This window comes from Penicillium robsamsonii (assembly GCF_028829455.1).
Source record: "Penicillium robsamsonii strain IBT 29466 chromosome Unknown utg000007l_segment0_segment0, whole genome shotgun sequence".
Taxonomy (NCBI): domain Eukaryota; kingdom Fungi; phylum Ascomycota; class Eurotiomycetes; order Eurotiales; family Aspergillaceae; genus Penicillium; species Penicillium robsamsonii.
The window spans coordinates 655,139-666,020 of record NW_026643225.1 but is presented as its reverse complement, the minus strand read 5'-3'; the positions used below and the strand labels follow the sequence as shown (position 1 = coordinate 666,020).

At 50.8% G+C, this 10,882-nt stretch overlaps 3 protein-coding genes across 3 annotated transcripts; all 3 read left to right on the top strand.

The window, feature by feature from the left end:
• Positions 1-1,324: 1,324 nt before the first annotated feature.
• N7447_010537 (dDENN domain protein) lies at positions 1,325-5,000 on the top strand (the record flags this gene model as incomplete). Its single annotated transcript, XM_057234799.1, has 6 exons — positions 1,325-1,961; positions 2,063-2,976; positions 3,040-3,099; positions 3,153-4,491; positions 4,547-4,801; positions 4,858-5,000. The coding sequence occupies 6 exons, from the start codon at positions 1,325-1,327 to the stop codon at positions 4,998-5,000; spliced, it is 3,348 nt and encodes a 1,115-aa protein (XP_057081019.1).
• Positions 5,001-6,944: 1,944 nt separating this feature from the next.
• On the top strand, positions 6,945-9,071 carry N7447_010536 (type I 3-dehydroquinate dehydratase; the record flags this gene model as incomplete). Its single annotated transcript, XM_057234798.1, has 1 exon — positions 6,945-9,071. The coding sequence occupies one exon, from the start codon at positions 6,945-6,947 to the stop codon at positions 9,069-9,071; it is 2,127 nt and encodes a 708-aa protein (XP_057081018.1).
• Positions 9,072-9,687: 616 nt separating this feature from the next.
• N7447_010535 (uncharacterized protein) lies at positions 9,688-10,065 on the top strand (the record flags this gene model as incomplete). The annotated part of the gene is made up of 1 exon (XM_057234797.1): positions 9,688-10,065. The coding sequence occupies one exon, from the start codon at positions 9,688-9,690 to the stop codon at positions 10,063-10,065; it is 378 nt and encodes a 125-aa protein (XP_057081017.1).
• Between the last annotated feature and the right edge of the window lie 817 nt (positions 10,066-10,882).

Sequence of the window (10,882 nt, the reverse complement as noted above, 5' to 3'; positions counted from 1 at the left end):
AAGTCTATAAATGTCCTGGGATGCGACCGGTCGAAAAGGGCTATCAGTCAGTGCAGAGAAATGCCCCTGTGTCCACGTAACGCGGGTACCAGCCGTTCGGGGCGTTTGATATTTGCACTAGTGTACATCTGTATAGTTCGTACGGAGTATATTGGAGGTCTACAAAGTATTCGATTTGTTTATGAATACCTAGATGGGGAGTCATTAAAGATATTAGCGGATTTGACAGGACGAACTATGGAATTTGCCTACCTGATTAAAAATTTTTTATTATAAAATCAATGTGGAAATATACATTTAGGCGATGCTTTCACCTCTGTACTCCACATTGTCCAACTATAGTATCGATCGTCTCCCCAGCAAGCCACTCCACTTGACTCGAAATTCAATGAAGTACATACAAGTGTATTTCGCACACAGCAAATTTAGGAAGTGAAAAAGGTTATGGGAAAATAAAAAGAAACAAAAAGCCGTTGAGCCGCAATCTAAAAAAGAGCTATCAGATTAAACGGCAAAGTACTCCGTCCGTATAAACTCCCAAGACCTCGGTAGTTCATAGTCTCACCCCCTGAAAGTGCTGATAAAATAATGACATTGTGGCGTATCAAGCTAAACTCCTCAAAGACCCCTAAGACCCCTAAGACCCTTAGGAAAGACCGTGTACAGACAATAACTAAAACCCCTGTAACTATATAGTGTGTATAGTAACGGAGTTATATAGACGAACCTCGTTTAAAGGACCCGCTTGAATTTTCCGCAGTTCCAACCATGGATCACAGGCAAACCCCTGGAGATATTGCTATTGCCACTGGAATACATAAGTACATTGAGGCCGTTGATATAGACATTATGGATATACCCCGGAAGTCTGGACTCCCCTTTAGAGTCCAGCCACACCGTGCCTGCAGGTCAAAAATTCTTGTGCATGGCTGTGAATGGCCCAGGCTCTGTCTGTGTTGAACGACTTTTTATATGGAAAGAGACGCACATTCAAAATGTCCTTAACCACGCAACCACCCGTGTTAGAGAAAAATAAACTAAAATAATGTAAAACAAAAAAAAAAAAAGGATACAGGAAAGGTGTAGAAATAATACCCTAGAATACACAAATGAAAACAATCTAACTCCTTTTTCAATACAACGTCGGACCTTCAAACCCCCCAAAATTGATCTTCGTTTGAACTGCCCCTCCCTCCCGTTCTCCCCCATTTTTATCAGCTTCCCCCCTCCCACATGCGCTCAATTCCCCCATTCCCTTTCCTGGATATATCCATGTGGTGACAATCAAGGTATTGACCTACAGTCCGCCGTGACTCTCCCCACAATGCCATCGCCAAGCAACTCCGAGGGCGCTCCTCTCGCCGACTACTTCTGGATAGCCGGCGTGGATGGTACAGAGATCCTGGACACTTTCCAGAGGTTGGGAGAAGATTACCGTGCCAATGGCGCCGCATCTCCAGGTCCTGCACTCGCAGATACCATTCAGGAGGACGCCGATGCGGAGGAGGAACACAACCCGGATGGGGTCTCCCGGCCAAACTCAACACTATTCGTTGGTGCCAGTCACAGGGGCTCTACCCAGCGACTATCGACGCTCTCCAAGAGCTCAGAGGGTACAAACGGTGCTGGCACTAACAGTAACCGGAGCAGCATGACCGTCAAGGGTGCCTCGTCGCCCCTACGTGCCTCAGCTCTGTTCTCCGAGGACTTCGATTTCGACTCCGCGCTCTTCAAGTTTGCCAACGAGCGCGAGTCCTTTCTAACCGACTTGAGCTTGAGCGCTGGCGCCATTACCCCTAATACCCGCCCGCGATCCAGGGTCCGCACGCAGAAGATCGTCTCCGACGATTCGCCCGCGCCCAGCGGTAACTTGCTGAGGTCGGGTATTGGGAGCGTGCGCCGCCACATGGCCTTTCGGGATATGAATAGTATGAAGCGACAGCCGTCGATTGCTCGTCAAGGTGAGACCTCTCTTCCAATTCTATTCCCTATTCATTCAGGAACGGGATCGTGGCCAGGACCTTTTTTGTAGATGCATCAGCTAACAATGGATTCTCCTCAGCTTCGGTGCGCACTTCTCGGCGACTTAGCAACTACAATTCCGTAATCCCTGTTCCGCAACCTCTCGAAATTTCCCCCACAATGCATCCGTTGAAACGACGATTCGAGCCCGTGCTCCTCGACCGATACCCCACACGCGGCATGCCGGACGAGATGAAGCAGCGCGGCAATTTCCCCGACTACGTTCCTATGTTCGCCTTTCCGAATGATGTCAACATCGTCTCCTCCGATCAGCGACCGCGCTCTACCTGGCACGGATTCGCCATGACAACGGACAACGGCTCCAGGTTGCACGCCATCTGTGTGATTATCTGGATACCCCTCAACCCAAATGCCGCGGAGGAGCTCGAGAAGCGCTGTGAGGAATGGCGAAAGGACAACATGACCGACGAAGAGCGTGAGCTGGCTGCAAGCTTGGGCGAACGATTGGCATCGGAGCGGGCCAAATTGTCCCGGCTCCTAGCCCAGCTGCCGACTGTGCCGTCAGGATCTGAATCCCGCGAACGGCTCGAAGATGAGATTAGCGCCGTGGAGGAGAAGATTGGGTTAATGACTGATCTCCTTCGTCCGGTCCGGCATGGCGCAGCCTCCAAGATCGAGGGTCTGACCGATGGTGATACTGGGTTCTGGATTCCCCGTGCATATGGTATCTTGGGCCGAGAGAGCACGATGACAAGCTTCTGGAAGGAATGGCTCAAGGCTGTCGTGGTGCCCATGACGGAGGGCAGTCTACAGCACGTGCCCCCGCCCTCGCCGCGCATGGGTGTATGGCAGCCGCTGGAGCGATATGTCATGAATCTCTGTACAGAAGCGTTCTGCCCGATATCTTCGAAGACTCAGGTCGAGCTTGCAATTCGTGAGCTGCGGTTGTTTGCACGCAAAGAGGCGCCCAATGAGATCCCTGGTTCTAGGAATGTATGTCGCACCGCAATCTTGATTGAATTCTCTTCTGAAACTTTTTTGCTAACTGATTTCTAGACTGACCTCTATGCCTTGTTCCGAACTTTGTCGGTCCCCAATATCATCATTCTCTTCGAGGTAGGCTTGGATTGCCAGTTCAATTGATAAAAGACAATGCTAATCAAACACAGTACGCTCTTACTGAATCCCGTATCATTTTCTTGTCTTCCCACACCTCCATGCTCTATCTCGCGACCAGATCGTTGGTCGATCTTTTGTTCCCTCTGGAGTGGACAGGCGTTCTCATTCCTGTCCTCCCCGCGCGCTTAATTCAGGCTCTTGAGGCCCCTTGCCCATACATCGTGGGTATCGAACGTCGATACGAGAAGGTGGAGCTGCCCACGGATGACTTTGTCTTGGTTGATTTGGACAACAATATGATCGAAAGTACCATTCAGCCGACCTCTCTTCCACGTCATCAGCGTAGGAAGCTCCTCTCTTTGTTGCAATTAGCTGCCCCTCAGCACAATCGATTCCACGTCCCCACCGGGCCTCCTGCATATGCAATCGAGACGTACCCATGGGACTCTTTCATGTCAGAGAGCAAGGCCACTTTCACATCCAAAGCCCCGGCAACTAATCTGGCGAAATATGTCGGTCTCAACTCCAGTGCATTCGGTGCAACAGCCGTGATGCCAGGCTCCTATACACCTCCGATCTTCAACGTCTTCCTGCACGCCCGAAATGAGGCCGGTCCCTCTCGTGGGTACTCATCTCGCGGATCTGAGCGCCCAGGGACCAGCTCCACCATGAGAGCTGGTGCCTCTCCGCCATCCCCGAGAGAGAGTTCGCCTACCTCTGGCTTCTTCCCTCCTCCGCCTGCCCCCTCGTCACGTAATGATTCCGGTATGGCGTTGCAGGCTTCATTGCGCGAGAAGCGTTCCGGTCATTTCGATGCCGCTTCACGCCGAAGCTCCTCGTTTGGAATGAGCCGACGCCCAAGTGCTCCGTTCCTTGGTCATGCTTCGAATCTCTCAGTGACAACTCTCAACACCGATTACGGTGCGGGATCCACATATGCGCCATCTGTGTATGCGCAGTCTACCATCGCTGCGTCCACAATCATGCCTCAATCCTCGAACCAGCCTGCCGGCAATAACGAAGGTACTTGCTGGGCCGAAGGTCACTATTTCCAAGTCCAAGTTTGGGATGACAAGTTGACCTGTGCCATCTGTGATGAAATGGCAGAGGAAAACATGTACAAATGCTCTGCATGCAGACTGACAGTCCACAACCGCTGCGCCTCCATGGTCTGTCTTCCGTGTGATGCAGCCTTCCATCCGGATCAAATTCGCGCGGCGTTTGTCAGATGTTTTGCGAGCTTATTCTACACGTACAAGAAGTTCCTTGTGCCAGCCAGTGGCGATAAGAAGAAATCCGGCATGTATTACGATTTCAACATGGATGCATTCATGAAGAGCCTTCCAAGCGAGCACGCCGAGTATGTCACAATTCTCCAACAAACACAAGGTAAGCCGGCGAACTCTCATATCGTACCGCGGAAGGAATACTGACCCAATACTAGGTTTCAACGAGTTCATCAGTGACCGTGAGCGAACAAACCCGAAGTCCAAGGACCCACGCATGACCCTGTTCGACGAGATCGTCCTTTCAAAGCGCAACCGTGGCCGCACATCCATTTTCTCCAGCCGGTCGACAACAGACTTCCTCTCAGACACCTCGAACCATCTGTGGCGTACAGCCAACGCTACCTTCTTCACCCCAACCAGCCGCAGCCAGCAGAATATGTCAACAGACTACGGCAGAGTTCCCACAAGAGGTATGCCGAAGGCTCCAACACCCAATCTAATCCGCTCACTGACAACCTCCCCGTAGCACCGGCAAACCTAGATACGACCCTGATGACAGAACCCCGCATGATCCACGGTACACCACGCGTTTCCAAGACGGCAAATACTGCCCGTAGAAAGCCGCTTCCCAAAATGATGAACGGGCTCGCCATCTCTCCGCCGAGTTAATTGGTGCGATTCCACACGCGAGTGGCCCGTCATTCCGTCGTTATCTGTCCTGCCCTTGTGCGGGTGGGTCCTGTGTGCGCGTGCCATTTGTCATGTTTGTCATGTCCACCCTCTCGAAACACTTGCTTGTGTTTCTTTTCTTGAACCTGAAACCTTTAACTCCTTCCGACTCCGGCTCCGTTCTCGATTTTCCCAATCGATGGCGCTGCCCATTCCATGCGTTTTCTGAAGATGAGCAAATGAAATTGCTATTGCCTGCTGCGTGTCGTCGTTTGGGCATGTGTGTCGATCCAACCTGAGAATGACAGGCCGCTGGCTCGGCTCAACTTCTCGCTTCCCGCTAATATCCCGCAAGTGGAACGCTGCATGTGTGGTTACACACCTTTGCCCTCTCTCCTGCTTGAACTTATTTCCCTACCCTGACCTACCATGCTCTGTCGTGGTAGACACATGACGTCTCGAAAGATGTTAGACAGTCTACGCACCGATCTTTGGTTGCGTTGCCGTCCTCGTACATAGTGTTGACTCCGGCTTGATGCACGGAACCGTGAACAAACCCCCCTAAAAGCGCCCATCTTGGTTTGCAAAGCGACGTGGTGATTATTTGTGTGCCTGATATTGATACATACATAGCTGTTTGTTCTCTGGACCAATACCTCTCTACTTGTTTCTACCCTTTTTTCCTCTTATCTCTCGGCCTGCGTTTCTCCCTTTCCTTCCCTCACTGCCTGTTACTACCCAATACCCCCCTCTTGATTTGGCTGGTATTTTTCTCTCTTTATGTCTTAATTGGTTGCTTGAAATACAATGCTGGGCGGATCTAGTATCGATTCTGCTTTTCTTTTTTTCAGATCTCTCGCCCTTCCGGCGTCAAATGATCATGCATGTCTATACTACATGGCTCACGACTATCCTTCGAGTGTGTTTCTCTTTTCAGATCCAATTTAACGCTATCACTTAATTATGGTTGCTTTCCGCGCATCGAGGACAGAAAGAACAATACATAGATGGTTATTTAATTGTGTAGATTGCGAATATGGGAGCATATCATTCTCGGCGTTTGCCCCTGGTCTAGGTATCCGTGTACTCACTCTTCCACCAATCCTGGTGTCTGATTCGTTACCTGCCTTTCTCGGGATACAACAGGCTATATACCACCCGTTCCAGTGGCCGATCATTCTGGCCGAGGCTGAGACTATGGCTTAGATTGGTGGTTTTCCCTCGTATCGGATCATGCTGCCCAGATGTAGAGCCCCTGTCAGGTAATCATAAAGCTACAGCTCCGACTAGCTTGATGGTTTGATATAGGCTGAATGGACCCTTGAATAGAGCAAGTGGCAGGATTCATAAGCATATCCCTAACATGATCTCCCTATTCTGCTGAATAGAGCTCTAATCACATTTATAGTATAAATTATATGCGATACATCTGGTTGGCGGATAAACCCAATACTGAGCACTGATTGGCGGATAAACCCAACTCCGCTGCCACTTTTCCCCGCGTCCGTGGTCTGCGTGGGATTCCAGCCTCGCGCGCATTGGGTGGAACCTACGCGAGAAGTTCTTCCATCGATCCAATGTCGTCTCAAATGCTTTCTATTATCCTCTGGGTTATTGAACTCTACCCGTCTAGGATTTACTTGGCGTCCATTTATTCCTCAATTACCCCATACCCTGGAGCTAGCCTTGTTCGGCCCGCTTCCTTTTCCTAATTGCTTTGATACCACTTACTGTTACACTACCCGGGTCCTGGCTGTGAGATCGAGAGGCGAATTAGAAAAAAGCCTTCGTGGTCCTTGCGCTCCCTCATTCCCCCCCTCCCCGACTCACCATTTTTACCCGTCTCGACCCATACTTCGACCTGCATATACAATCCGAGCCAACACCAAGTATGAAAACACTTGGGACTGCTATGCTATGATTCCGACAGCCTTTCCGCAGCACATGGCAAAGCCGCTGCTCGATGATTCCCCCGTCTCTGCCGCCCTCAAGGCCCAGGATCCGCCCAGCGCAAACTCAAATATCGCCGTCCCTTCCAATGCTACAACATTCCCCCATTCCGCTCCGCCAGCTGCCGTCCCGAAAGATCAGACTGCCACGGACATCGCCACACCGGCCGCCAATACTGCCGCGGGGACTGTCGTGATCATCTACGGCCAGAACCAAGATCATATCGTACAACTGGTAGCGGAAGTTCTAGGCAAGCCATGGACAACAGAGGCGTCGCTTGGGATCCTTGCGCGGGCCAACGATGCAGTGGTAGCGGGAATCCTAGCGCGTGATTTAGAGCGGAGCTTGCAGGGATGTGAGCGATCATCTCTGGTTCTAGTAAACACGTACTGTGTGGAAGACGGGTCTGCGCCGGAAGACTCGCTCACCGAGAGATGTGACTATGAGTTCTTATATTCGCGGAGTCCGTTCCTGCGCCGAGATTTGTCACGGTTTTTGTCTTTGATTCTTGGTCAGACGAGGCCTCATGATGATTTGCGCACGAAGACCAGGACAAATTTCATCTCGACTACTTTCCCCGATGTGCGTGCTGCGTTGCCAAATTTGGATATCCTGTCTGTGGGATCTGATGCTGTTGAGATCCGTGTGGATTTGCTGGTTGAGCCTGCACCGGAGGGTTCAATCATTCCACCTGTTCCGAGTTTGAAGTATGTTGGTCAACAGTTGATGTTGCTGCGGCAGCATACTGAGTTGCCGATTATCTTTACTGTTCGTTGTACGAGGGAGAACGGCAAGTTCCCGCTAGATGACCCTGCGCTCTTTTATAAGTACCTGCGGCGCGCGATACAGTGGGGAGTCGAGTATATCGATGTGGAACTATGGCTGCCAGAGAAGATTCGGCGTCAGCTGTTTGGGAAAAAGGGCCATAGTATGATTTTATCTGCATTCCATGACTTCTCTGGAACCTGGAAGTGGACGTCCGAAGAGGCGCAGCGCATATTCACGGAAAGCGCCAAATACGCCGACATCGTGAAGATGATCGCCATGGTCAACACAATCCAAGAGAACTACGAGTTAGAATACTTCCGATCTACCATTAAAAACCGCGGCCCGGGCCCACTCCTGTCAGCAGTCAACATGGGCCAAATGGGCCAGCTATCGCGAGCCCTCAACACCGTCTTCTCTCCAATCACCCACCCTCTCCTTCCGATGATCGCAGCTCCAGGTCAACTAACCGCAGCGGAGATCAACGAAGCCCTACACATAATGGGCCAACTCCCCAGACGCGACCTCTACGCCATCGGCTCATTTCGCTCAACCCCACACTCAATGTTCATGGAGAAATGCCTAAACGAACTCGGTCTCCCGCATAATTTCACCTCAGTCGACCGCGGCCCCAAAGGCTCCATGGAATCCGTTCTTCTACAACCACACTTTGGCGGCGCCTATGTCAACCCACCAGTCCCAAGCACAACTGGTTTCATCCCCGCAGTCAGCGACGCAGCCCGCGCAATCGGGTTAGTCGACACAATCGCCATGACACCAGGCGAAGCCGTACCCGGAACCTCCCGATTCATCGGCGAAAATGCCGCCTGGAAGGGCATCCGCGCAACGCTGACGCGCGAGTACGTCCCATCCGCATACAGCAGCCGCGCAGCGATCATCCTCGCCGGCTCGGAAGCAGACGCTTCCGCGGCGATTTTCGCACTACGCAGTCTGGCCATTGGGACAATCTACACAGTCGGGTTTAAAGCGAGTGGCCCGCTCGCTGCGGGCCTCGAGCCGTTCACATCCATTCAATCTGTCCAGCGGGTTGAGCAGCCCTTTGTTATTGTCTCTGCGCTGCCGCCGGAGAAATCGCTCCTCGTGCAGCCTCTGTTGAGACATTATGGGATTAATGGTCGTTCCTCGCCGCGTTCGACTCGTGGAAAGGTTTATCTTGATCTTACGAGTGGGCCAAGGAAGGGGGATCCTTTGGCTGTTGCTACTAGTGCAGGGTGGACGGCGTATGGGGTTGAGGATGTTAGTGCCTGGACTACTGTTGAGACGCTCAGGTTGCTTGTTGGGCAGAATGTTCCGTTTGACTTTGTTCGCATGGCGTCGGGGAGGCCTTTGTTCTAGTTATATAGTACACTGCATACATACGTAAATTGTGGTTTATTTACTGTCTGTTGTTGGTGCAATAGATGTTGATGTTGGATCGGGATTTTGCTCAGTGTTGGAAGTATGTTTTTGTAGGGCTATCTGTGTCATGTGAGATCCATGGATGTTTAGTGTTGTGACTAGTTCAAGTCTAAGGAATAGTGTTTTAATGTCCCTGTGGATATAAGTTGCTGGTAATAGTTGCTGCTCTTGGCTCTGCCACGGAATTTTGATGTTATAAATCATAAGTTCATAGAATCCACGTCAATAGCTGCTAATGGGCGATATATATACCTTCAGGGCTAGATACCTTTCCCGAGATGTATTTCCCCCAGGCCTTGTTTTTCTTCACCTCTCTATATCTATTCATATTTTTTTTAAAAAAAATTGACAGAAACAAAAATGCATCTGCGTCCCGATCATGCACTCCGAGACCTCCCAACCCTCTACACCTTCATCAAACAACACCCACTAGGCGCCATCACTTCCCTCCCCTCGGGTAATCACCCGACCCTCCAATACAGCCACATCCCCCGGGCACTGGACAATGAAACATTCCTCTAATTCGCGATAGCAAAGGAAGCTAAAGTAGCCGATGAAATCATCACCTCACAGCCACGTCCTTCCATGGGAGTCCTCCGTGGCCATATCGCGCGCCAAAACCCGCAAAGCAAAGCAAAGCAAAGCAAAGGATGACTCTGCTTTGGAATACACCAAACCAATCAGTGTCCCGGGCGCATTCCCCACAACAAGTCCTACAGAAGAACCAACAATACCTACACGCCAAACACTGCCCGGTAAGGTCTTAAAGCTGTTCGTACGACAACAGCTCGGCGATTTAGCCCAGCTTGGAGAGGAAGGCGTAATGGGGTTTCAAGATGAGACTGGTTCGAGTTCGGGATCAAATGTCAAACACGGGGGAGGTGGAAGTGGAACTGGGGATGATGGGGATCCACCCATAACCAAAACCTGAGTCAGAACCAGAGGCCAGGCCTGGAGGAGCTCCATCAGGGGGTGAAAACGGCGCCGACCGGAGCTAGCAGGCATGGCAACGCCTCGGTATTGCCGAAGTCTTGGAAAATCACCCAATGCGCCACGGAAGTACATTGCCCTTTTGAAGAATGTTGGGATGGAGATTGACATCACGCGGATCGAGGGTTGAAGGTTGGCCGATTACTCATCTGTTAGGGGTTAAAGACAGGTGGGGCGAGGGCGAGGGATATGGTGGAGGTTGTGCAGAGGCAAATTTTGCCTGGGTGAGGTTATTTTGCTTTTTCCCTGGAGTAAGCTCAAAGTTCATATTAATGTGCCAAGTACACCAACGGTCTTAGTAGACTTGGCATCGAATCGAGCGAGGTGATGAGGGAACTTAACAAAAGCACAAACCATTTAGAAAGTTTGAAAAAGAAGACCAGGGTGGATGTTCCGTATCAAAAACAGCAGCTATAATGGATGATCCCATGTGCAGTTTAGCATGGACCAGTAAAGTAATATAGGCACATACGTTTACATACATGGTTCTGCAGGAGACACTTCGGATAAATTGAGGAGACTTAATAGGGGCCTAAGCGGTAGCTGAGAGAACCCCATGATGGGGTGATGGCTAGAAGGTAGCTATTCATTGGCTAGATACATCAAGCTACTGCAATTACAGTGCAATGTGCCATTACTGCAATTATGGGGTACCTCGATCACAGTTCGGACACTGGCGTCGGAACCCTAAGGGTATTCCGTAAAAGGAAATTACTCCCGCCATGCGATATTCAGATTAAAGGGGTTTGAGTTCTAGA